General features: G+C 45.0%; 1 protein-coding gene across 8 annotated transcripts in view; it reads left to right on the top strand.

Annotated features, from left to right (window-relative positions):
- Positions 1-17,323, top strand: part of TMEM164 (transmembrane protein 164) — a 242,715-nt gene extending 225,392 nt beyond the window's left edge. For all 8 annotated transcript variants that reach the window (XM_079764470.1, XM_079764474.1, XM_079764472.1 and 5 more), the window contains 2 exons: positions 9,104-9,204; positions 10,889-17,323. In XM_079764470.1, the coding sequence (XP_079620596.1) occupies positions 9,104-9,204; positions 10,889-11,095 (308 nt within the window). In that variant the 3' untranslated portion in view covers positions 11,096-17,323. The remainder of the gene's footprint in view (positions 1-9,103; positions 9,205-10,888) is intronic.
- Positions 17,324-25,117: the final 7,794 nt, after the last annotated feature.

Consider the following 25,117-nt stretch of genomic DNA (forward strand, 5'->3'; position numbering starts at 1 on the left):
ACACATGACCAGTAGCTACCATATTGGACAGCATAGTAACAGACAATACTTTCAAGGAGTTTTGCTATTAAAGGAGAGCAGAGGAATGAGGGGGTTGCAGCGGGAAGTGAGGTCAAGTGTTTGTTTGTTTTAGAATGGGAGCTATTACAGTATATTTATTTTATATGCTAATGGGAATAATTTTGTAGAGAAGAAGAAATGGTTGATGTAAGAGAAAGAGGAAAGTTGCTTTAGTGATACTGAGTAGGCGAGAGGGGACATGATCTGGATACAAATGGGAGGGCTGACCTTGGCTAGGAACCTGGGCGATTCATTCATGGTAACTGGGGTGAAGGCAGAGTACATTGGGCCCTAATGCAGATAGGAGCTTAGATGAGATCATGAGAGCTTATGGAACATTTTGTCTGATTCTTTTTTTCTCAGTGAAGTAGGAAGCCAAGTCACCATCTGAGATTGAAGTTGAGATCAAAGTATTGAACATCTGAGAAGAGAGGAGAAAATATTAAATTGTGGCATGAGACAGGGAATGGACTGGGGAAGTGTAGTATGATTGCCTGGCAACATGAAAGATGCACTTGAGGTTTGTGATCATAAATTTGAAGTGAGAACAGTCATTGTCATTTTTCTCCAGCCACATTCAACTTTGTTGGTGTAAACAAGGAGGAGGAGGAGATTGGAACTTAACCAGATCTGGAGTTTTTTCAAGATGAGTATGATAATGAGAGGTGCAATGGAGTCAAAGGTGTATGCCAGAGATAATTACAATGATGGGCCATGGAATTTGAAGAGGGAAGAGAAACCCATGAGGGAAAGCAAAATGATGATAGATAGAACCAATGGATTGCAGATTCTGGTGGGGTCAAAGAACTGTTGGGGTCAAGGTTAGAGGGGGTAAGCTGTACAGAGGGAAAGCTTGACTTATGGAAAGGTTGCAGATACTCATAATTATAAGGTCTCAGGAATAACTATGAGAATAAGTGGCTGAGATGTGATAGAGGAGAATATAGTAGGAGGAGAAGAGGCCAAGGAACTAAGAGGTCAGGAAACTGGAAAGTTCAACTAGGCATATATTGAAGTTATCAAAAAATATGACAGGAATACTTTTGGAGAGAGTAGTAATAAGCCAGATACTAATATCCTCAAGGAATATTGAGAGCTATGGTCCATACATTTGTAGACAAGTGTAAAAAGGGTGTGGAGGTTGTAAGGTTTTAGGGAGAAAGGAGCACCAGTGGTCAGGAAACAGCAATGCAAAGAAAGAAGTTACCTGCTGTACCTACATGGGCCAAAGGACCAAAACCAGTGACTACTTTAGAGGGGTAGAGATGAAGCAGGCTCCTCATTGGGAGGGGTAGGTGGAGTAAGAGCAAAAGGATAAAGGGAACATTCAAAGAAGTTGCTGAAATATTGGGGATTTGGCTAAAGATTTCTCTGTGACTGCATATCCTGTTTTTTTTCCCCTGAAATTCCCTTTCTATACCTTGTGCAACTAGAAAAATTTTCTTCAATTTTTACCAGCCAGTTCCTGCATCACTACTTTCCTGAAATTGCTATAGCAAAGATTACCAGTGGCCAGCATGTTACTAAACCCAGTGGAACTTATTTGTCTTTACTGTGCCTCTGTAGAGAAGTATGTTCCCAATTTAATTTTTTGTGATGGTGGGAATATTCTATCTCTGCACTGTCCAGTATGGTAACCACTAACCACATGTGGTTATTGAGCACTTGATATGTAGTGTGACTGAGGAATGAAATTTCTAATTTTAATTCATTTAAATGTAAATTGCCACATGTGGCTAGTGACAAACTTTAATTTTGTCTTCATTGCTATCTTCTCATGGATCCTCTTTCTTTTGGCAACTATTGCTGTTTCCCAGGCTCTGTCTTTGGTCCTTTACTTATATTCTGTGGACCTTTCCCCAGTGATTTTATTCATACATTAAACTGTTCCAGGCTACCTTCCTCTCTTGAGTGCTAGACATGGACACCCACAGCCTATTGGGGATGTCTGCTTGGATATCCTGTCGACATTCAGCATCAGTATGCTCCAACCTGAACTCATCTCTCCCCATCAATCAACTCCTCTCAGTTATTGAATTCATAGATCTGGGAGTCACCCTAGATCTCTCTGTCATACAAATTGCCAGGTCATCTCTATCTCTGAAGCAGAATCTGAACCAGTCTACAATCTTGTCCCTCTCCAGTCCATCATCCACACTGCTGCCACAGCAGCCTAGCTAGCTGAAACATAAATTGACCTTGCTCCCTTGTTTAAAAACCTTTTAATGGCTTCTCATTGTGTACAGAATAAAGGCCAAGGTCCGCAACATGGCAAACAAGGCTCTTCATGACCTGACCTTGCTCTTCTGTCTCTCCAGCTGCATCTCCTGACACATGTCCCCTCCCACTTTGTGCTCCAGGAAGACAGACCTGCTTGTGATGACATTCAAGCAGTATGCTGTTTCATGCCTCCACACCTTTTCTCGGGATGTACCCACTGTCCCAAATGTCCTTTCCTTCCTTCAAGCTCTTACCCCAAATCCTTCTTATTTTTCAAAACTCACCTCAACTATTATCTTCTCCAGCTACCCTTCCTTGGTGTCCCCATTACTTACTGTGCTTACCTGATTGCACATATCATTGTTCAAATGTAAGCTGCAGGGTCATTCTCAATGACAGGGGCTATCCTTGGCTCCTTATTGTCACTGTGTAGCATGGAGTCTAGTGCCCAGTGTGTACTCAGTCGATGTTGAATGAATGTGTAACATGTAGAAGTGAATGAGTTGAAGGTAACAGGAAGAAGATTAGAGAACAGAATGCCACTGTGCCTAGTCTCAACTCCTTGGTGTAAGTCCTTCCTGGGTGGGATTATAGAATTAGAGAAAGGGCCCCTGGGAGGCCTCTCTGGGGATAGGTCTTTGCTGCTGGTGCTGCAATTGACTTCTTTCCCAGCACTCATAAAGCTTCTTTCTGGCAGAAATCAATTTCAGAAAAAGCTATCATCTAGGTTTCCCCCTATCTTTGGCGCTGAAATATTTCAATCATCCCGGGATAGAAGATACTAGCAGAAGATGTCACATATTTTTTCTTAAAGTAGGGAAAAAAAAGTTTTATGTGTTTAATTTTTCTAAAAGTGCTTAAGTTTCTATTTTCTTTTACAAGAAAACTGTTTTTTCACTAAGATTATCCCAAGGACCACATCCAGATATATAGAAAAAAGAATGATGTATGTTTGCATATAATTTGCATATATCTATATAGACTGGGTCATCTATCCCCAGTGTGTTTTCTTTTTCTTTCTTTATTTTTCAAAGAAACAGAATATTTGATTATCTTTGCTATGAAAAGAACCAGTAACAGTAAAAAAGGTGTGGAGACCACAAAGTCTTCCTTCCTAGAGAACACCTTTACAAGATTCCCTGTCTTCTAGTCTTTTATGAGATTTTGGATACCTGTGGTGAGCATGGTAAAAATAACAGCTACCATCTGTATGCCAAGCTAGCTGCTGTATTTACTTTTTAATGCCTTATTCTACTCAGCAGCCTAGAAACGTAGATGTTACCTCCAGTCTACATATGGGCAAACAGGCTTAGAGGGGCAGCACAATTTGCCCAAGCTCACCCCTATAGGCCGTGGCAGAGACAAGATTTAAATCCAAAGCTGTCTGACACAAGGCCTTTGTTTTAAACCACTATGCTAGTGGTTGCCAGCCTTTCGGACCTCACAGACCACTAGTGGTCTGCAGACCACTGGTTGGCGACCGCTGCACTAAGCTGTATTTTCCATCATCAATGTACTGTATGGTGTTGTGTCTTTAACACTTGTCATTATTAGCTAGGGACTTAGCTTGTCAGGTTGTCAGTTGAATGGCAATGGACTGTTACTCAACATTGAGGTACCAGAGTTTACTTAACTTATCTCTCCATTTGGTTTGTTTCCAGTTTCCCAATATTTTAGTGCAGATGTAAGCATCTTTGTGCAAATAAGGGCGGTTTCTTGGTTTTTTAGGTATTCGATGGTAGCCCTAAAAGTAAGGTTGTTAAGTCAAAGGGTTATAGTTTTATGTTTCTCCAGAAAGCCTGTGCCCTTCATTCACCCATGCAGTGATAATTTTCTGAGTGCGTACTGTGTACCAGGTGCTGAAGGTGAAGAGGTAATTCAGTAATGGCTCCTCCCTCAGGGAACTAAATCTGGTGTGCGATGGTTGATGCAACACAGAACAAATGAGACCAAAGTGGGGGTTTGGGCTAGAGGCAGTGAGAGCATTGAGAAACATGACCCCTGGCAGTATTCCTTTTACCCCATATCACAGGGCAGGGCAGAGAGGAGCACAATGAGAGAGGGTGCTGCCCAGAGGTTGAGGCTTTGTCACAGCTTTCCCTAGGTCTGTGGCTGAGCTGCCTCCTGAATGAGGATACTTTTCCCATCTGTCCCTTTCCTGCAGCGGATTGCACATCTCATTGTTCACTGTAAGCTGCAGGGTCATTCTCAATGACAGGGGCTATCCTTGGCTCCTTATTGTCACTGTGTAGCATGGAGTCTAGTGCCCAGTGTGTACTCAGTCGATGTTGAATGAATGTGTAACATGTAGAAGTGAATGAGTTGAAGGTAACAGGAAGAAGATTAGAGAACAGAATGCCACTGTGTCACCTAGCCTACAAAGTCTGTCCTTACTACCCACCTATACTAGGGGGAGCCAAGCAGAGGGTGGAGGGTAATGAGGAAAATGGCTTGGGGCTTGAGGAATGGCATGAGTGACAGCCTCAGCACCTGTCAGTCCTCCAGGTCTCCTCTTCTTCCCTTTTACATCTACAGCAGCCAGGGTGACAATATAGTGTCCAATCGCCACTCGTTTAGCAGATATGAAAGTGCACGAAGCATAAGTGCATAGCTCAATGTCTTTTCACAAACCAAGCACTATGCTAGATGCTAGGAACACAGAAATTAGTCCCACATGGTCCTCGACCCCAAGGCACTCTCGTCTAGACAGACAGACAAGGAAAGAAACCGCACAACTTAGTGATGGTGGTCTGGACAAGTGGCAATGGGCATTGAGCAGTGAGTCCCCTGGAAGTGTCTGAGAGCCCAGTGCTCTGCTCTGCTACTGTGACTTTGGCTGTGGTGCTGCACATCTCCCAGCCAAAGTTTCTCCATCTATATAATGGAGGGATGAATTTGATACCCTCACAAGGCCTTCAGAATCAGATGTTTTGTGAGCCTGCCTGTTGTCAGAGAGCAAGGCTGAGCTGCTCCCCGAGAAGACCCAACTTGGCTTTAGTCACCCCATCTCACTCATCTTCTGCCCTCCACGCATTGGTGTTCCTTGGTATTCTGCTTCCAGCTTTCTTCCTCTCTTGGTCTACATGCACTCCTGTGACTTCAGTTACCATATGTACTGATGACACCTATATCTTGATGTTCAGCCCCATCCTCTTCACTGAGTTTGTGATTCACATACAGGCATACCTCACTTTATTGAGCTTCACAGATATTGTGTTTTCAACATCAAGGCAAGGCCCTCCACCAGCAAAAAGATTACAACTCACTGAAGGCTCAGATAATGGTTAGCATTTTTTATAAATTAAGGTATGTACACTCTTTTTTAAAATACATTTTTGTTGATTTTAGAGAGGGAGGGAGAGGGAAAGAGAGATAGAAACATCAATGAAGAGAGAGAATCATCGATCAGCTGCCTCCTGCACACCCCCTACTGGGGATCCAGCCTGCAACCCACTATGTGCCCTTGACCAGAATAGAACCTGGGACTCTTCAGTCCACAGGCCAACACTCTATCCACTGAGCCAAACAAGCTAGGGCTGTACATTGTTTTTTAAAGATATATGCCGAAACCGGTTTGGCTCAGTGGATAGAGCGTCGGCCTGCGGACTGAAAGGTCCCAGGTTCGATTCCGGTCAAGGGCATGTACCTTGGTTGCGGGCACATCCCCAGTAGGGGGTGTGCAAGAGGCAGCTGGTCGATGTTTCTCTCTCATCGATGTTTCTAACTTTCTATCCCTCTCTCTTCCTCACTGTAATAAATCAATAAAATATATTAAAAAAAAAGATATGCTATTGCATACTTAATAGACTACAATATAATGTCAACATAACTTTTATATGTACTGAAACAAAACAAAAAATGTGTGGCTCACTTTTTTGCAGTGGTCTGAAACCAAACCTGCAATATCTTTGAAATATGCCTGTAATAATAAAAATAATCAGCATTTTTCAAATTCCAGATTTGACACTGTAATCATTACTTAAATTGTCTCATCTATCCAAAAACCTTGTGAAGTAGGCAGTGGTACCCCATTTTACAGATGAGTGATATTGAGGCTTGCTCAAGGCCTGGAGTTAATAAGTGACAAGAGCCAGGGTATGAAAACCTGTGTCTGCCAGGATCCGGTGCCCACAGTCACCCAGCACACCATATTTCCTAAAGTGCATCTAGGTATTGAAGAAATATTTCCACTGTGATATTCCACAGACACCTCAATTTCAACATGTCCAAATTTGGCCTCATTGTTTCCCTACCTTCTCTCCAATCTGCTTTTTCATTTCTTTTCCATCACATTAAATGGCACTGTCAACCCAATGATGCCCAAACTAGAAGCCTGGAAGGCTTCCTCGATCCTTCTTCACTCTTCCTCCCAACATCCAATCTTCTACCACTTCCTAGTGATTTTCCTCCACTTTTCTCCAGCCCCACTGCTATTATATTTGAAGGCCATCCATCCTTTTCCCTCTTTGGGTTCCTGCAGCAGTGTCCTTATCAGTCTCCCAGCCTCTGCTCCCTCTGCTCCAGGCCATCCCCCACATACTAGTAGGCCAGGGTGATCTTTTTCAAGTATATGTCTGATCGCATCACTTTCCATCTTCAAACCTTCCACTGTTTTCTATGCCTCTGTAGCAGAGCTCTAAGCTGGCCACCTGTGGGCTGAAATCCATCTAAGAAGACATGTTTTGTTGGGTCCATTGAGCTTGCTTAAAACATTTTAATTTTCCAACATTTAGAAGTCAGGAAATCCCACATGAAAGTTCATATTTCTGGCTTCTCTTGCAAAAGTGAAAAAACAAACAAACCTGGCAATTTTGGGCCCACATCCTTGCAGGGCAATGATTGGCTGGAACTGAGTGGTGGTTGCCCTCTTTAGAAAGGGCATGGGCTTTCCAGTTGGCCAGTCTCCAGCATCCCTAATGTCTCTTTGTCCCTGGCCACTCCCCTGCACAGTTACCTGCCAGAGACTTCAGGCATTTGGGCTCATGACCCTGCAGCATAGGATGGAGCCCAAAGCCCTCAGCCTGGCTCCTAAAGTCCTTCATGGTCCAGCTTGGAGCAGACCAGCTCTGCCAACCTCTTAAGTCTTACTTCAGCTCACTACCCCCAGCACACTCTCCTCTGTGGCCCCAGCTCTTACCCAATGATCTCTGAATTGTGTGGCTCCCCACCCACATCTGCCTTAGTGTAGGCTGCTGCTCTGGCATACCCAGGCCCCAGCTTAAGTCCCATTTGCCCTTCAGGACTCTGTGCCCACTGAACCAAGAAGTAGTTCTTGTTTCCACACCTTTCCCCCAAAGCTGAGTTCTGTTCTTCCTTAATACTATGTAGTGCAGACCTTGGTCACCATACCCATCATATTGGTTTATAATTGTTGACTGCCTTGTCTTCCTCCCCTGCCAGACTGTGAGTCTGAGATTGCAGGAAGCCTTTCTTTTTTTATCTTCCTATCCCCAAAGCTTGGCACAAGGCTTAGAATATAATAGCTGCTAATAACTGATGAATGAATAGATGAATCAGTGAGAGACTTACTTGGGAAAAAACTACTCCAGGATGTAATGTTGCCACCTACTTGCTTGTGGTAGAGGATTCTAGGTTCCTTTCCTTCTGGACCACTTCCCTCCAAGTCTCCATTCAGAGTGACACTCACAACATTCTATAAACCATACCCCAGCCCTGCAAGCTATGGAATACATCTAAGCCTACTGAGATGGTGGTTCTTAGTGACATAGAGGGAAAAGATATCATTCTTTGTGTACCAGGAGATGTAGTTGTCTAGCAGTTGGGATATGGCACAACTATTGGATGTGGCACATTCTTTAGTTATTTGAATAATAATAATGGTGTGATAATTATAGCATCTAACACACATTTACACATTTACATTGTAACAGATCTCGTTCTAATAACTCTCAATATATTATGTCTTTTACTCCTCACAACAACTTTAAGAAGTAGGTAGGACTATTATCCCCATTTTAGAGAAAACTCAACTGAGATTTGGGGAGTTTAAGCAACTTTTTCAGGGTCACACAGCCAGTAAGTGGTAGAATCCAGATTTAAAACCAAATCTGTCTGACATCAAAGTTTATATTCTCAACCCCCATGCCATACCCAATAAATGACATTTCTCTTCTGAAACATGAGGGTGTGATTAAAATAAATGTGGAAATAAAGGATATATATATATATATATATATATATATATATATATATGCCAATTAGTAATTTAAAAAAGAAAGAAAAGGAAAGGAACCTCTAAGGCACAGAGAAAAGAACCAAGGAGACACCCCCTCAGGTTAGCAGTAGCTGCATTTGGGTAATAGAGTGCTGGGGATGTTTTTCTTCTTTTCCTCCAAATGTTTCTTCTATTAACATTTTCTAAGTTTCCTTTAATGAGCTTGTATTATTTTAAAAATTAAATTTAATGATGTCTTATTTAATTCACTATATTCAAAATATCATTTCAACATGTATTCAATATAAAAATTAAGATATTTTACATTTTTTCATATGCAAAATCTGTGTATTTTGCACTTATAGCATATTTCAATTCTAGTCACATTTTATTTTATTTTATTACTTTTACAATAAATAAAACCCCTCTCTTTGTAATGGCCCAGCATTACATGGCAGAACAGAGGTTGGGACGGGGCTGATTGGAGTACCCAGATAGCAGGGCTGTCTCTTAGGTAGCTGTCACTGAGGAGTGAAAGGAAGTAATCAGTAGGCAGCAGCTGTGGCCTCAGCACCTGCACCTCGTGGGGCAAAGGAGGAGAAGAGGGTCACCAACCAGGCTATCTCACCATCTCCCCTTTTCTTCTAGGTGCTTACACCCCAGAGCCCCTCAGCAGTTTCCGGTGGGCCCTTCTCTCAACTGGCCTCATGTTCTTTTATCACTTCAGCGTCTTACAGATACTGGGCCTGGTAAGTTTGCTTCTATCCCCTTCTATCCCCTCTGTTTGGATTTCTCCATAAATCTTGATAATCCTGGTTGGCGCTGGTGTATCATTTTGTTTTAAAAATACAAGATGCCAAAGGCCAAGACGTCAGATTGTTGTGTCTGGGTTGCTGATTTATGATCTATATCCTTGGCTTCTCTAAAGAGTTTTCTGAATCCTTTAGTATTGGCTGTTTCTTTCATCCATCCAGAGGCAAGGATGCCGCCTTTTCTCCTGGCCACTTGGGTTGGAAACAGTGAGCTGCAATTGGAAAGTAGTTTGCTGTGGACCCCATGGGGAGGCAGGACCCTAACCCTTACTCGGGGCCTGGGTAGGCTTTTGAGCCTATTCCCAGACCTTGAGATATGTGGTCAGTGGAAGTGCAGTGTTGGGGGACCCCTGTGGCATTCTGGGGTGTTCAAACCTGTCTGGAGTGTGAATGATAGCTAGACTCAGTAGTTGAGTTACCCAGAGCCAAAGATTGCTGACTGCATGGTTATCTATTGGTGGCAAAGTGAATGTAAGGAGCTCAGGGCTGGGGCTGGGGGTCAGGAGACCCAAGTTCAAGTCCTAGCTCTGCCACTGCTCTGGGTAAGTCACTTCATTCTCAAGGGTGGAGAGCTCTCCACCCCTCTGTGACATGGTACAAAACCCCAACCTCCCCAACAGGTGGTGAGGACTTCTCTTTAATGTGAATGGGCTTGAAGAGCTTTGGAAGGAAGGTGCTGTGGCGTCCTTGGGGCAGGAGTGGCATGTCTGGTTTTGTGTGTGAGCGGCAGTAACGTAGCATTTTCCTTGTGGAGCCTTCCGGCACCTGGCAGGTTTAGGGCATGTAACCGATGTCACCAGTGCCTTTGTAGAAGCAGTTACCTTCTCTTCCCCACCCTGGCATATTATTCTGCTCTGGTTTACTTTGAAGTGTGGTTTGTACTCCTTGCTGAAGGTGTGAATGCTTCATGCACAATAGGAATGAAGCAGTATGATCTTCACACCCTTATTCATACTACTCTCTACTGAGTCTCCTTGATTCCAGAGAAGTCAGTGTCCTTATGTCACCATACTCAGTCCCACTTCCTGGCCTGGCTTAGGCCATACTTCCTACAAGGAAGGCTCTGCTTACTCCATTCCTTGCCATGACACCCATCCATCCTTCATGAGTCCATTCAGGTGCCACTTCCTTCATAAAATCATCCCTGAAGACTTGGCCCCCATTCTGTACACTCTGCAGATCTCCTGGTGGGGAAAACCCAGTGAGCTCTGTCTGGTCTGAGTTCAAATATGGTAAACTGATCACCCCAACTTGATTGGTTGCCAGTTATGTGGAGGCAGGGACCATGCCATTGATTGTATTTTTCTCCTATAACACCTCTCCAGGAACTAGGCACATAGTAGATGCTTAGGAATAGCAATGGGCCCTACACTCAACCTAGAAGGCAAGATGGAGCAAAACCAAACAGCTCTCCAGTGGACGGCCTTCCCCATCACCTCCTGTGGGCTCTAGCCTTGACCCATTCCTAAAACCTAGGGGAGAAAAATCCCATTATGAACAGGTGGGGATTTGTCAATCCCTACTTGTCTAGTCCCCCTTTAGGTAGAGATGGCTGAACTGGCAGAAGCCAGAGAAAGCCTAAGGATGGTAAACGCTCACTCTACCTCCCTTGTCCCTGCAGGTCACCGAAGTGAATTTGAACAACATGCTGTGTCCGGCCATCTCAGACCCATTCTACGGCCCCTGGTATCGCATCTGGGCCTCGGGACACCAGACTCTCATGACCATGACCCACGGGAAGCTGGTCATCCTGTTCTCATACATGGTTGGGCCCTTGTGTAAATATCTGCTGGATTTGCTCCGGCTTCCAGCCAAAAAAATAGACTGAAGGTGCTTTTTTTTTCTCCCTGAGGAAACAAGTCCTGACTTGACTTGGAGAACACCCAGTTCTTAATGAAATCATGGGAGAGGGCAGTAGGATATTTGGTGTATTTCCTTTTTCCTCCTCTCTGTCCCTTTCTTCCACCACTCTTCCTTCCCCAGCTCTTCCTCCCAGGATGTCACCTGGAACCTGAGGTGTAGTGCTGATGGCTGGATTTGTCCTCCTCCCCTTTGCTCTTTCTTCCTGCTCCCAGTGGCCTTACATGGAGAGACGGTAGTCAGTAGCTTTCACGCTGCTTGTTGGTGCTTTAACAACAGCTGGTTGAGGATAAAGGGAACAACAAGCAGTAGTTCTTTTGGAATCACAGTGATGATATTGGTTGCATTTCATTTCTCCACTGCCAGGGACCTACAGATTTATTCTGGGGTCCCCTTTTGTCTCCAGCATAGCCCCCATCATAAGGGGACTGAGGCCTTGTTTCTATACCAGCGGCAAGCCAAGAGCCAAGGGACTTCCCAGCTCATGGCCAAAATAGAACTGGCCAGATTCTTCCCATTGGTGTCCCATGACTCAAAGCAAGCAGCCAACCAGCCATTCTCCAGGAGGCTGCCTGCAGTGGGAGGTGGAGCACTACCCAGCCCAAAGCCTTGCCATTGAGGAGGATAGAGAGCTGTTGCAGTGGCAAATCCAAAGTGAACAAGGTTAAAATGCCCACAACTAATACTAAGCAGGACCCTGGGTACATTCTGCCAGTGGAGCTGAGAACTGATCCATATTCCAATCAGAAGTGAGCATAGAAATTAATCAACAGAAGTGGTAACTTGAGAAAATAGTGATTTGAATAATATGTTCCAGTTTAGTAGTTTAATGTTGATAATAGATTCCTCTTTAATATTGAGTGCCCCTTAAATATTCTCTTTCTCTTTCTCTCTTTTTAAAGGCAGCTTCAGGGAAGGATGAGCTAGAGTTTTGTTTTTTGTTTTTTGTGGGGTTTTGTGTGTGTTTTTTGCCTGATGCCTTTTGTTTATTTGCTTGCTCATTTGTTTTGCCGTGTTTGAGTTTGGAGAATCCTTGCATCAGGGCCTGTCTCTAGAGGGGCTCTTGTCAATATATTTTGTGGTCTTACAGGATATGTCAGCATCCAGGTTTGGAAAAGATACAGATCCAGCTGGTATTATTTCCCTAGGTCCAGATGTCGTCACTGTAGCCAGACTCAGTGCTGAATTGTTTAGCTTGGGAATCAGCACATGCTCCCCACCCCAAAGCCCATGTCTAGATTGAAAGGGAGGTATCAAGGAATCAAGTCCCCATGGGTGGAGATTCACGTGCTCCAAATGGAAGACCTTTTGTTGAAAAACTTGAGCTCAGTCATGCATGAATCTCCAAAAGGGAAACAGTAGCTTGGCTTTTGCTGATTTCTTGTTAGCTCATACTAAGAACAGATTTGCTTAAGAACAGAAAAGAACCCTAGCTGGTGTGGCTCAGTTGGTTGAGCTTTGTCCCATGCACCAAGAGGTCATTGGTTTGATTCCCAGTCAGGGCACATGCCCAGTTTGCAGGCTCGATCCCCAGTAGGGGGCGTGCAGGACACAGCTGATCAATGTTTCTCTCTTTCCCACCCTTCCTCTCTCTCTCTAAAAAAATAAATTTAGAAAACATAAAAAAAAAAGAAGAACAGAAAAGATCTTCCTCTGGTGAGCCTCCCCTCCCATCTCCCCCTCTAGGCAACCCATTTGCTTTGGGCCTGTTCCAATAATTCAGGTGTTACTGTATTAGATGTAGATTGAGCTTTAGTGACTCAATGATCATGATTTTAGCAAATTGACCTACAGGAAGCAGTAGAATGTAGGAGAGTCTCTGAGTAAGGTGAGGCCCAGAGAAGCAATCATGGAACCACCCTTTTGCAGAGGCCTGCTGGCACTGAGGTGATCAATCTCCAGGGGTTGGGGAAACAGGAGGCAGAAAACTGTGTACTCTTAGTTCCCATGAGCTCCTCATGACATGTACCCTTCATTTTGTGCTATCTTTGCAAGTTTTTTCTTAGTGTCTCTAAGAAAAGTTTTTCTTAGTGTCTCTCACCCTAGGGTTGCCTTCCAGAAGAGGCACCTTTTGGTTGGCTTGATTTTCCTTGCCCACCATCAAACTGCTGTGTGTAGAATGGGATGATGAGGAAATGTGCAAGGCCTCAGTGCCCCTCGGCCTCTTCACAAAAGGAAAAGTTGGAGGGAGGTCATGGGTGGAGCCCTTGAGGGCCTGTCCTGTCCCCTACCAGTACATGGAATCTTTGTAGGCAGATGATGTACCTCAGCTGGCCACAGTGGCATAAGTGACTCTGAATGAGCTCTCTTTCTCTCTGTCTGTGTGGTATGGCACAGGGTGCCAGTCAGCCTGAGCTTTTCCTGCATTGGCATGCTTCTAAAAGCTTGCCTTTGCTCTGGCTACAGCTCACTGTTCTGATCTGGCTGGCATTTTCTGCTTCTTGGAAGAAAAGAAGAGAGTGAAAGCCATGTGCCTGCTCTGGCCAGGCCAGAGACAGATACACCTGTCAGGGGAAGGAGGAAGTGAAGGGGAGATGCAAGGTTTCTGGGGGCCAGGTTGGCTCAGAAACATGTAGGTAGAAGGAACAGAGAGTGAGCCTAGTCCAGAAGTTCCACAGGGAGTCAGGGACTGTGTTTGAGATGTTAGGGAGCAGCATGCATCTGAATTGGTCTGTACCTCACTCTTAAAGGTAACCTGGCCAGAACCACAGCAGCCTGCCTGGAGGGTGGCGCCCTTACCAATGGGCCCAGACTGCCTAGCTCCTCTCGAGCTTTCCTTTCAGTGCCAAGGAGGTTCCCCAACCACCCTAGCCAAGTTTCCATATGTCATTAGCCAGCATGTGGGAGCTTGGTGTGTGTCTGAGAGAGTGTTTGTAGAAGTGGACAGTTGCTTTTAAAACAGCCCTAAGAAGAGAAGTGAGTGTTCCCTCAAGCCCCTGGGTAGCCTTGGCCAAGAATCTGGGCCAATGAAAACAGTCTGGTCAGCTGCCCAACTTGTGGCATCAGCTCATAATAGTAGAAATATGGACCTTCTGCTTGCGGTCTCAGTATTTGGTTTTGTACACCAAAGATGATCTGGCCCATCTTCTTCCCAGTGATGCATACCTCTGTGTGCTTGTGAGAGAAGCACAGACTCAGTCTCCCCAAGTCAATATTCTCTCTTTTTCCTTGAACTTCCCAGAATGCACAGAAGCTGCTTGCAGGGTGGTTAGGATGCGCAGAGTGGTCGGCACACTTTACCATCTAGTACCACAAGTCTAGGTATCAGATCATCTCTCTTGCCACAGCCTAAGCCAGAGCTTTGCTATTTGTGCTTATTGGTAATTCAGTGTTTTGGGGATTGGGCACAGCTCCTCACAAATAACAAGTTGTCAGCAGATTTCCTGTCACTGGTGTTGGGGCTGGGTAGTGCCCTGGAAGTAAGCTGGGTGAACGAAGGCCCTTCCTCCCGCTCCCTTGGCCAAAATGACTTCCCTGGATTTGTAGATATTGATCCAGATTCATCTGCCCTCTTTGGAAGACTGAAGAGGAGGTATTGGAAGAGAAAAGAAGGGTAGATGCAGGGTAAGATACAAGTGCAGTGCTGGTTTTGGTAAATCTGGAGCAGGCATAAGAGAGGGGGTCCCGCAGGCCCTCTTATGCTTCTTGTCAAGGCTCCAGCCTGAGAAGGGGGCTTCCTGCTGCATGCCCTGCCTGCCCTCTGGATGGTGGGTAGAGTCCTGACAGGCAGTGAGCCTTCCTCTTCTGTATATAGACTGAGCCAGTTTGTGCTCAGGAAAACCTAGTCATTTGTTGTTGATCTTGTCTGTGACATTTTGTACAGTGGATTGCTACTGAGTGGCACGAAACAAAACAAAAGTCGTTTTAAGCAAAGCTCTTGTTTTGGAAACTTGCTTTCTTTTGGTGTCAGTTTTGTATTATATTTTAAAGAATTCTTCATTTTTATTGGAGTTATTGTGGTACAGAGAATAGGATAATCTGATCTGTAATTATTTCTGCCAGAAAATTGGCAAATGACTCTTTCCCTCTTACTGCCCCCCTTCCCCATCCTTCCTCATTCCCAAGGCAAATTGCTATGCACTGGGCAGACCATCCCTGTCATCACTCCTTCCCCTCTATGACTCCCTTTAGGACCAGTCTTTCTAATCACTTTAAACAGCAGCAGGGTGAGTATTTTTGCCAGGCTGGTTCTTGGGTGCTCTGTGCCCCCACCAGTTTGCTCACCTCTTGGGGCATTTTATAACATGTTTTCCCTGTTTTCTATAGCCTTTTTATTGTACTGAAATGGTTTCTGCAATCACCTTTGGAACTAATGGTCATTAATTTGTGTACTTGGCATTCTGCATTTTAGTCTTAGGTGTTTTTATTGTTGAAGATCCCTGAATGGAAAGGAACCCTCACCATGGGACTTGCTGTTACACTGTTTTCTTCATTTACTGTTATTAAAAGATTTATGAGAACCCAGGAGTCTTGGCCTTGCTTCCCAGAACCCTCTCAGAAGGCCCTCTGCTTTGCAAAGTAGACAAAAGGCTGTTAGTCACACACACCATGGAGGGGACCACCAAAGGGCAGCTAGTGCTCTCAGCACAGCTTTGTCCCTGGGATCTGTGTGGCCTTGAATTCCCACATGCTGCCTGCTTCCACCAGGGCTGCCAGGGACCCAGGGAGTCCTTTGCTCTTAGCAGAGCTTGTCTGCTGGGGACATCTGCTGGGTTCATTGCGCCCATGGTGCATGGGGCCAGGCTGGATGACTGAATTAAAGAAGGTGACTTTGAAGCCAACATGCTGAGGCTCACTCATCCCAAGTTCCCTGAGGACTGGCTCTGAGCTAGCACTCAGCACAGGCCTGTGCCCAGCATAGGTCAGAATGGCCTATGGGGAGAAGTGAATGAGATAACCCTATACTTTGGGAACAGTCAGACCTGCCTGTCCAAGGCTACCCACTGACAAGCCCATGGTGAGAGTCTGATTAGCCCAGCTTGTCTTTACACCAGACAGAGACCCTCCTTGGTATTTTACTGGTGTTGCTTCTTCTAGAAGGGACACAGTTGGCAAAAGTGGGACCCAGTGCTGGTGGATGTCCTCACTGGCCAGTTTGGGCACCCAGACCATCAATGAGGCAGGGCCACAAAACCACCAGGTAGGGCAAGTCATTTGTTCTCTTACACCCCAGGTTCTCCATCTACAAAGCAGTAACTACTACAGGCCACAGGAACGGCACCATGTGTCTGACTTGGGGGGTCAGACCAAACCTGGATTCAGCAACCTCGGTACTTGGGTTCTGGCTAGGAAAGAATTCAGAGTAAGACCCAAATTGTAAGAGAAGATATATTGGGTAAATTACAGAGGTAGAAAAAGTAATTCCTAAAAGAAATGGGTTTAGCAAACAAGTTATTGAGGTAAAAGAAGAGCTTTTGGAGCTTGGGAGTGAGGAAGCTAATGGTAACGTGCCTGGGGTGAGGAGGGAAATGGAGAGGGAAGGTAAAGGTATACGCGTGCTCCCTAGAGGGAGAGCGCACTGGGTCCTCCATCCTAAGGGTTTTGAGAGTGGAGATTTTAGGGGAGGTCCCAAAGAAAGATAATTATAAATATCCTATATAATAAAAGAGTAATATGCAAATAGACCAGTCGCTATGATGCACACTGACCACCAGGGGACAGACATTCAATGCAGGAGCTGCCCCCTGGTGGTGGGTGTGCTCCCACAGGGAGAGTGCTGTTCAGCCACAAGCTGGGCTGATGACTTGTAAGCACAGTGACCTGCCTCCTTGGCAGCGCTAAGGATGTCCAACTGACGACTTACTTCCTTCAGACATCCCCCGAGGGCTCCCGGACTGCATAAGGGTACAGGCCCAGCTGAGGGACCCTCCACCCCCCGAGTGCACAAATGTTGTGCACCAGGCCTCTAGTATATATATATAGCGGGGCGTTGCTCCTAGAGACAGGTGGAAGTGGGGAGGCACCCGGAGGAGGCCCGTGCCCAGGAGGGCGGGGGTGAGAGCCCGTAGTGCCCCCCTCACCAGTCCTTCGACACCCAACGCTCACCTGCCTGGGGAAGGAGCACAGCGCAGCAGGCGGGAGGTTTCCATGCTCTCCTCCAGTGCCATGAGGAGGTGGAGTTGCTCAGGAGTCGTGGTGGAAAGCGGGGAGGCGCCTGGAGAAGGTGGGACCAGCCCGAGGCCAGCCCTAGGTGACTCGAGGGACTGAGGGCGGGGCTTGAAGCTGCCAGAGAAAGCCAGAGGGGTGGGGGTGGGGGTGGGGGGTGGCTGGGCCAGGTGTGCTGGAGCTCTGTGTGGAGAGGTTCTGGTGTCAAGGCAGGGCGACGGGTGGGTGGGCGGGCCGCGCAATTTCACGCGCTGGGCTTCGTGTGTGTGTGTGTGTGTGTGTGTGTGTGTGTGTGTGTGTGTGTATTTCAGAGAGAAAGGGAGAGGGAGAGAGAGAGATAGAAACACCAACGATGAGAGAGAATCATTGATAGGCTGACTCCTACATGTCCCTCACTGGGGATCAAGCCCACAATCCAGGCATGTGCCCTGACCGGGAATTGAACCCCAACCTCCTGGTTCATATAGGTTGATGCTCAGTCACTGAGCCACGTCAACTGAGTCAGGGAAAGATCTTAATAGAATATTCAGAAGTTTTCCAGGTGTGTCCTTCCAGGAGGGTTGCCTTCTCCACTGCTCCAGGACAAGGGGTCATTATTCAGTGCTGCTGGGCCTGGAGCTGAAATAAAACTGAAGCTTAGATGTTATCTCTAAGGAGGAAAGGTGGAGGGGGGCAAACCTCCTGACCACTGATATACTAGGAGAGGAAAAGTCACCCTGGGGGTGAGGTCCCACCCTACAATTGATTGTCAATTGCTCAGCGCCTGGGGCTTCCCATCTTGATGACTTTCTGTACTTGGCCCATTGTCCTTGCTCTGCTCCTGTCTAACTGCTTACAGCATAACTATGACCATGAGGCAGGTAAGATGCGAAATCTCTCCATATACAGTACCTCCTGTGATCACCACAAAAGCACAGTGAGTTGACCAGTAATGCTGTTCCCACCTGACAGACAGAGCTAATAAATGAGAAGCTGGGTTGCGAAGCCAGTTTATTAGACTCCAAAACCCTTGTGCTTTACACTCACCCCCAGACTCAATGGTCTGTTTGGGCTGCTGGGGTTACAGGCAGACCTTGAACACAGGCCCCAGCCCCGAAAGAGATAGGAGGAAATGTGGGTGGAGAGCCAGGAAATGATGTGGAAGGCAAGAGAGGGGAAAGTAAGACCATGACTGCATGACACAGAGGAGTCAAGCCTATGGTTGTTTCTGCTGCAAGCAGGCCCGACCCTGGCAAGCCTCAAAGCAGAGCTGAAAGGCATAGAAGTTTGGAGGTCAGGGAGACACAAGGGTCCAGGCTAGAAATGGCCCAGGAAGAAGGAAGGAGAGAGGCTGTTGGATGGAGGGGACAAAAGTTGGGCCCATGACCTTTCCGTATCTCACTTTTCAGGAAGAGCTAAATACCAATGACCTAGGCCAAGCCCTCCCTTTTCCCTGGGCTAGTGCTTCTGCCTTTGTCCCAATCCCAATCTTTTCCCCTTCTGCACAATGGTCTTTCAAATGCAAATCTGACTCCCTCATTTCCATGGACCTTGTAAACACCTATGCTTCCTCTCCTCATCCCCAGCCACCTCCACCCCACCACCATTACTCAGGGAGAGACCCTCTGCTCCAGGCACACCTACTCCATTTATTCTTGCCTTGCCATTTCCAGCTCCTTTGCCTTTCTCTTTGTGGTGTTTTATCAGCTCCCCACTCTCCCTTCTCATCCAAAGGCCTCAGCTCAAGGGTCAGCTCCTGTGAACAATCTTCCCTGAGACCCAGTTCACATTAGATTCCTCTTCATTTGGCTCCCACAGCACCTATTGCTCACTCCTGGGCTGCAATTTCCCCCCTGTTGTGTAATTCCTTAAGGCCCTCTCTCACTGTGGCCCATGGTGGGATCTTATTTATTCTTCAGCCCCTGGCACAGGACCTTCTCCATAGAATGTAATCTTTGAGCAATGATCTTACCTTGGAGTGCTGCAAAATCTTGGGAGGCACCATTGTTACCTGAAGGCGAATTCTTGGCTATAAAACTATCACCCATCTTGTGAGTTTTGCCCAGGCTGTGTGTCTTTGTTTGCCCAGGCACCTCAAGCTCTAGCCTCTGGGCCTCCTTGCTGAGGGGCCCATCCTACTTATCTGCAGGGCTCTGTGAGGTTGGGATCCTGGATGAGGTGGCGGTGTTGGGGTGGAAGAGAACTGAGACCGTATCTGTTCTCCCTGACTCATCCCCAATCCTGTGGGTAGAAGATGAGGAAGGAACCATCCATCTGCTTTTCTATGTCTTTGGCTCATCCCCACCAGGTTCATCCCCACCAGTCACCCTTCATTTCCTGGGGCACACAGAGTTGGTGTTTGCATGGCAAAAGCCCCACCAGCCTATGGAATGCTTCACCTATACCTTAGATGGGTAGGGAGCAGATTGAGATGATTACTATCTGATCCCCCTGTGAATTTTCCCCGTATTCCTGGTTTGCCAAAGCCAGTGGAGGAACAGAGATACACAGATGTCAATTTGACTAATGCAATGCCTTTTTCAAAGGATATGTGGTTTTCTAACCTTGGCAACAAGCAAGGCTGGCCTAATCCAAAGTCAAGGACTCTCTGTTACTGCCTGTACCCTCCTGTCTTCCAGTCAGCCTTTACCCAGCATCTAGATTGCACATCTGGGATGTCTGAGCTTGGTAAAGCGGTGTAAGTATGTCCCAGGGAGGCAGTAAGGAAGGCTGCTCCTGTTGCTAGTGAATGACCCAAAGGGCTTTGTCCTTCATAGCTGACTTCCTAACTTCTGTGCAGCTTCTCTTACATCTCAGCCAGCTGATAGCCTCAGCCTCTCACAATGAGGCAGGTCTTAGCAAAGGAGGGTGATGCTTCCTTGATGTATCTCTGATAGGTGACAGGACCCATATAGGTGTTCTTCTTTCCAAGGACCCATCTACAGCTGTACTTCTGCTCCAATGACCAGTTCTCCCTGGTCTCTTCTGCCTCTCCTCTCTATCCAAGGAGCCTGCAGAGGTACTGCCTGCTTTTGCTGTCACTTCAGCTGTGCTTTCTTCTTCCCTAGTTCCCAGGAACCCCAATCCTTTTGCGATTATATTTTTAGAAAGACCCTGGGCTCTCCAGGACATAGCCTCAGATTTCTGGAATGTTGGAGCTGACAAGGTAACACTCATACAGAGGCTCATAAATTTTCGGGCATATTAGAATCACTTGAGGAGCTTTAAAGACAGTTTCAATGCCCAGGCTTCACCCTAGCCAGTAATTCAAAGAAAACTTTTTTTGTTTTGTTGTTAAGTTTCCAGGCTGTGAGTCACCTCTTTGAACTGACCATCTCCACCACTGTGTTTGTTTGTTTTTAATGAAAATTTTAAGACATAACAAAAGGTGTAAAAATAATATCTTAGTCCAGCTTAAGAAAAAGAATATTACCAATAAAATGGAAGCCCCCTTACTCCACAGGTTTGGAAATTGTTCCTCAGAGCTTCAGGGAACCTGGGGAGTGCCTTAGAGGCCAGTTGGGTTGAGGGATGGGTGAAGGCAGTATGGTTGGGGTTCTTCTGGCCTTTTCCCTTGCTTCACTCAGAACAAAACCAATTTTATTGTTTTGTACATGGAGGATCTATAAAAAAATTTCATTGGGAAGAAGGTTTAAAAGCCACTTATTTGTACCCTCACTAGTTCTGTCTTTACCTTATCCTAAATAGTGGCTGTAGTGTAATCGTTGAAAAAGCATGGAGGTAGGACTCAGCAGATGGGGCCTGCAGTTCCAGTTTTCTGTCCCCTCTTAAGTCCTGGGTGCCCTTGGTCAAGTCATATCTCTCTGAATTCCAGGGAAGCTGTGAGACATCCAGTGAGATATGGGTGTGAGAAGGCTTTCTAAACAGTAAAGTTCTGTCCAGTGTAAAGGTGTTTTATCTCCAGACAGTGTGCTTGCTATGCTTGTTCTCAGAGCCCAGAGGTTAGTTGTGATTTTGACTACACTCATCCACTGTGCCTTAATGTGACCCATGTGGTGGGGTATGGAGGAGAGGTGATGGGGTACATTGTATAAGCAATAGCATGACATACTTTAATCAGCAATTTATTTTTCTCTTTCCCTGGTACATAAAGAAGTGGATAGTTTACAACCTGAGGCATCTTAGAGTCACTGAAATTCCATGATCATTACCCTTTTTCTTCTTCCTTTCCCCCATGAGAGTCACCCACCTGGCTAGAGAAAATCCCTTTGGGAAAACTTAAAAACGAACATTTAGCATATAGCCTCATTTTAACACTACATCCAGCTTCTACCCAGGCCAGGTAAGTTTTCTGCTTCCTGACTAAAAGGGGGCCCACTAAGTTTAGTTGTCTCTTGAGGCAGATGGATTGTGGGACATGAGAGGAAGGAGGCAGAGTACACCTGCATAAGGTGGCCTAGCATGACAACTACTGTGGAGGGATGAAGGGTGGAGCAAGCCAGAGAGTTGGGGAGGGAGCCAGATAAGCCAGGTCCCCAACAGCTCTGGTTTCTTTATTTCCCCAACCACAGCCTGGCCAGACAGCTCAGCCTGCTTCCCTGGGGAACTCCCAGGTCTAGTCATTGCCAGAGATGAGCTAGAAGGGAAGAGGGGTGGGAAAGGAGCCCAGCCTGATCCAAACTCCCTGGGTTGATGTGAGTGGCTATCTGGCCCACATAGAGGAAGACAATGATTTTCTCACCTTTTCTAACAAGGTGCAAGAAGGGTTAGTCAGTGGGCCTTCTAAAGAAAAGCACCACTTTAACCAAGGGTAGCCTAAGCCATGGACATTCACTGCAGTTGGAAATTACCACTAACCTTCCCGCAGTTTTGGCAGACACTCTAATTAAGCATGGTTCTTACAGCCTTTAGGCCAAACTCTTCCAGAAGGGGAACGAGTAACTCCAGTGGGATCCAGGGACATGGGCACAGGAAGCAGTTTTTAGACATTCTTCCCCCCACCCCCAACCCCAAGAGCTTAACAAGACATTATCAGCCCGGATTACAGCTGCCCTCATGTAACTGGGTTAAAGTGTTGGCCTACTTAGGCCCCTCCTGCAGTAGCCTCCATAAAAGCTGATGAGGCCAATTATAGGGCTATTTCTGAGCCCTAGTTGTGTACTCAGAAGCCTGGGGGCAGTCCTCCTGTGACAAAAAAGACAGTAACTAAGGCTGGACAGCCAAGGACAGAGTCTGCTGCCCTTGAAAGCCAGGCTATCAGACTTCATGTGCCCTTATGTAAGAAAGAGTCAAATAACAAGTTTAAATCTCTGGATTTTGAACTTCAAGAATCAAACCAACTAGCCTGGCTGGGTGGCTCACTTGGTTGGAGCATTGTCCCATGTACCAAAAGGTTGCAGGTTCAAGTCCCAGTCAATGCATATACCTAGCTTGCAGGTTTGATTTCCTGGTTGGGGTGTGTACTGGAGGTGACTCATATCCATTTTTCTGTCTCTCTCCCTTCTCTCCCTCTCTAAAATCAATAAAAACATACCCTTGGGAAGGATGAAAAAAAAAAAGAATCAACCAACTAATCGGTTTACAGGCGAACACCTTATCCTATGTCTTTACCATCTCCAGCCCTACAAAGAGATAGTGGATGGTCAAAATGAAGTCTTCAATGTAGTAACTAGCCTCCACTAAGTAGATTCTGTGCACCTAAAGCAGATTATTATTTAACCTCTCTGGGCCTCAGTTTGTTCATCTATAAAATAGCAATAATAATAGTACCTATTTCATAGAACTGGTGTGAGGATTGAATACATAAAGCACTTATCACAGTAGTTGGCACATTGTTAGAATTGTTTACATAAATATTAGATGTCACTACTACCACCATTACCATTGCCACTACTACCATCATTGTCACCATTATCCTCATCCTATCAAGACAGTAGAGTGAAGTATAAAAAGTTCTTTCTCTGGAGCCTGAAAAACGTGGTTTAAATTCTGACTGGTGACCTTTGATAACTGGTAGCTTCTTTGAACTCTATTCTTGTTCTATAAAATGGGAAATTCATAAAGCTGTTGAAAAGTGTATCACATGGTCCTTAGCTCACATGTGTGCTCACTAAATGTTGTCTATTATAATTAATTAAAAGGGGGTGATTAAAATCAGTGGTTTCCAAGGCTGGTGGGGAGGGAAGGATGATTACGTGAAGCACAGATGGATATTTAGGGCAGTGAAACTGCTCTGTATGATATTATGATGAATACATTTCATTATACATTTCTCAAATCCCTTAATCTGTACAATATCGAGTGAACTCTAATGTAAACCATGGACTTTGTTTTTTGTTTTTTTTGTGTGTTTTTTTAAAAAAATATATTTTATTGATTTTTTTACAGAGAGGAAGGGAGAGGGATAGAGAGTTAGAAACATTGATGAGAGAGAAACATCAATCAGCTGCCTCCTGCACATCCCCCACTGGGGATGTGCCCGCAACCAAGGTACATGCCCTTGACCGGAATCGAACCCAGGACCCTTCAGTCCGCAGGCCGACGCTCTATCCACTGAGCCAAACCGGTTTCGGCTAAACCATGGACTTTGGATGATAATGATGTATCAATGGAGGTTGACTGATTGCAACAAATGTACCACTCTGGTGTGGGATGTTGATAGTAGGGGAGGCTGTCTGGGGAAAGGCAGGGATCAGGGAGTATATGTAAACTGTACTTTTTGCTCAACTTTGCCATGAGCATAAAATTGTTCTAAAATTACAGTTTATTTAAAAGGAAGAGAAAGAAAAAATAACCAAAAGTGATCAAACTAGGTTGTTATAAATTTAGGATGTTAATTATAATCCCCATGGTAACCACTAAGAAAATAAATAAAACATACAGAAAAAGGAAATGAAGAATGAATCAAAATGGTGCATTAGAAAAAATGCAAAAAACACAAAAGAATGTATTATTAGAAGAATTGTGGAACAAAAAAGATATGACATGTAGAAAATAAATATCACAATGGCAGAAAAAAAGCTTTCATTATAAGTAATCACTTTAAAAGTAAATAGATTATACCCAACAATTAGAAGACAGATATTAGAACCCAGCCAGATAGCTCAGTTTGTTGAAACATCATCCCATACACCAAAAGGTTGTGGATTCTATTCCCGGTGAGGGCACATACCTAGGTTGTGGGTTTGATCCCCAGAGGCAGCCAATCGATGTTTCTCTCTCATCATTGATGTCTTTATTTCTCTCTATCTCTCTTCTTCTCTCTTTAAAATTCAGTGAAAACGTGTCCTTCAGTGAGGATTAAAAAAGAAAAAAATTGAAACTTTTAAAGAAGACAGATATTGCCAAAATGGGTTTTAAAAAGGCATGATTTAACTACATGCTGTTTACAAGAGATTCAATTTAGATGCAAAGATACAAATATAGTAAAAGTGAAAGAATGGGAAGAGTAGTAACCAAAAGAGCTAGGATGTCTAAATAATACCAGGCAAATAGATTTTAAGTTAAAAATATTATAAAGAAGACAAAGAAGGGCATTTTTATTGATAAAATAATTGATTTATCAAGAAGATATAACAATTTATAAACATATACATACCAAATAACAGCTCTAAAAGACATGAGGGAAACATTGATGGAACTGAAAGAAGAAATAGATAGTTCTACCATAATAGGTGGAGACTTTTATATCCCACTTTCAATAACAGATAGAACATTCAAACAATAGATCCATAAAGAATAGAAGACAATACTATCAACTAATTAGACGTAAAAGACATATACAAAATATTCTACCCAACAAGTGCATAGCACACATTCTTCTCATGTGTACATGGAACATTCTCTAGGATAGACCATATGTTAGACCATAAAACAATTCTCAATAAGTTTTAAAAGTTTTGAATCAAAGTATCTTCTCTGAACAAATGGAATGCAGCTAGAAATC

Source organism: Cnephaeus nilssonii (genome assembly GCF_951640355.1).
Source record: "Cnephaeus nilssonii genome assembly, chromosome: X".
NCBI lineage: Eukaryota > Metazoa > Chordata > Mammalia > Chiroptera > Vespertilionidae > Cnephaeus > Cnephaeus nilssonii.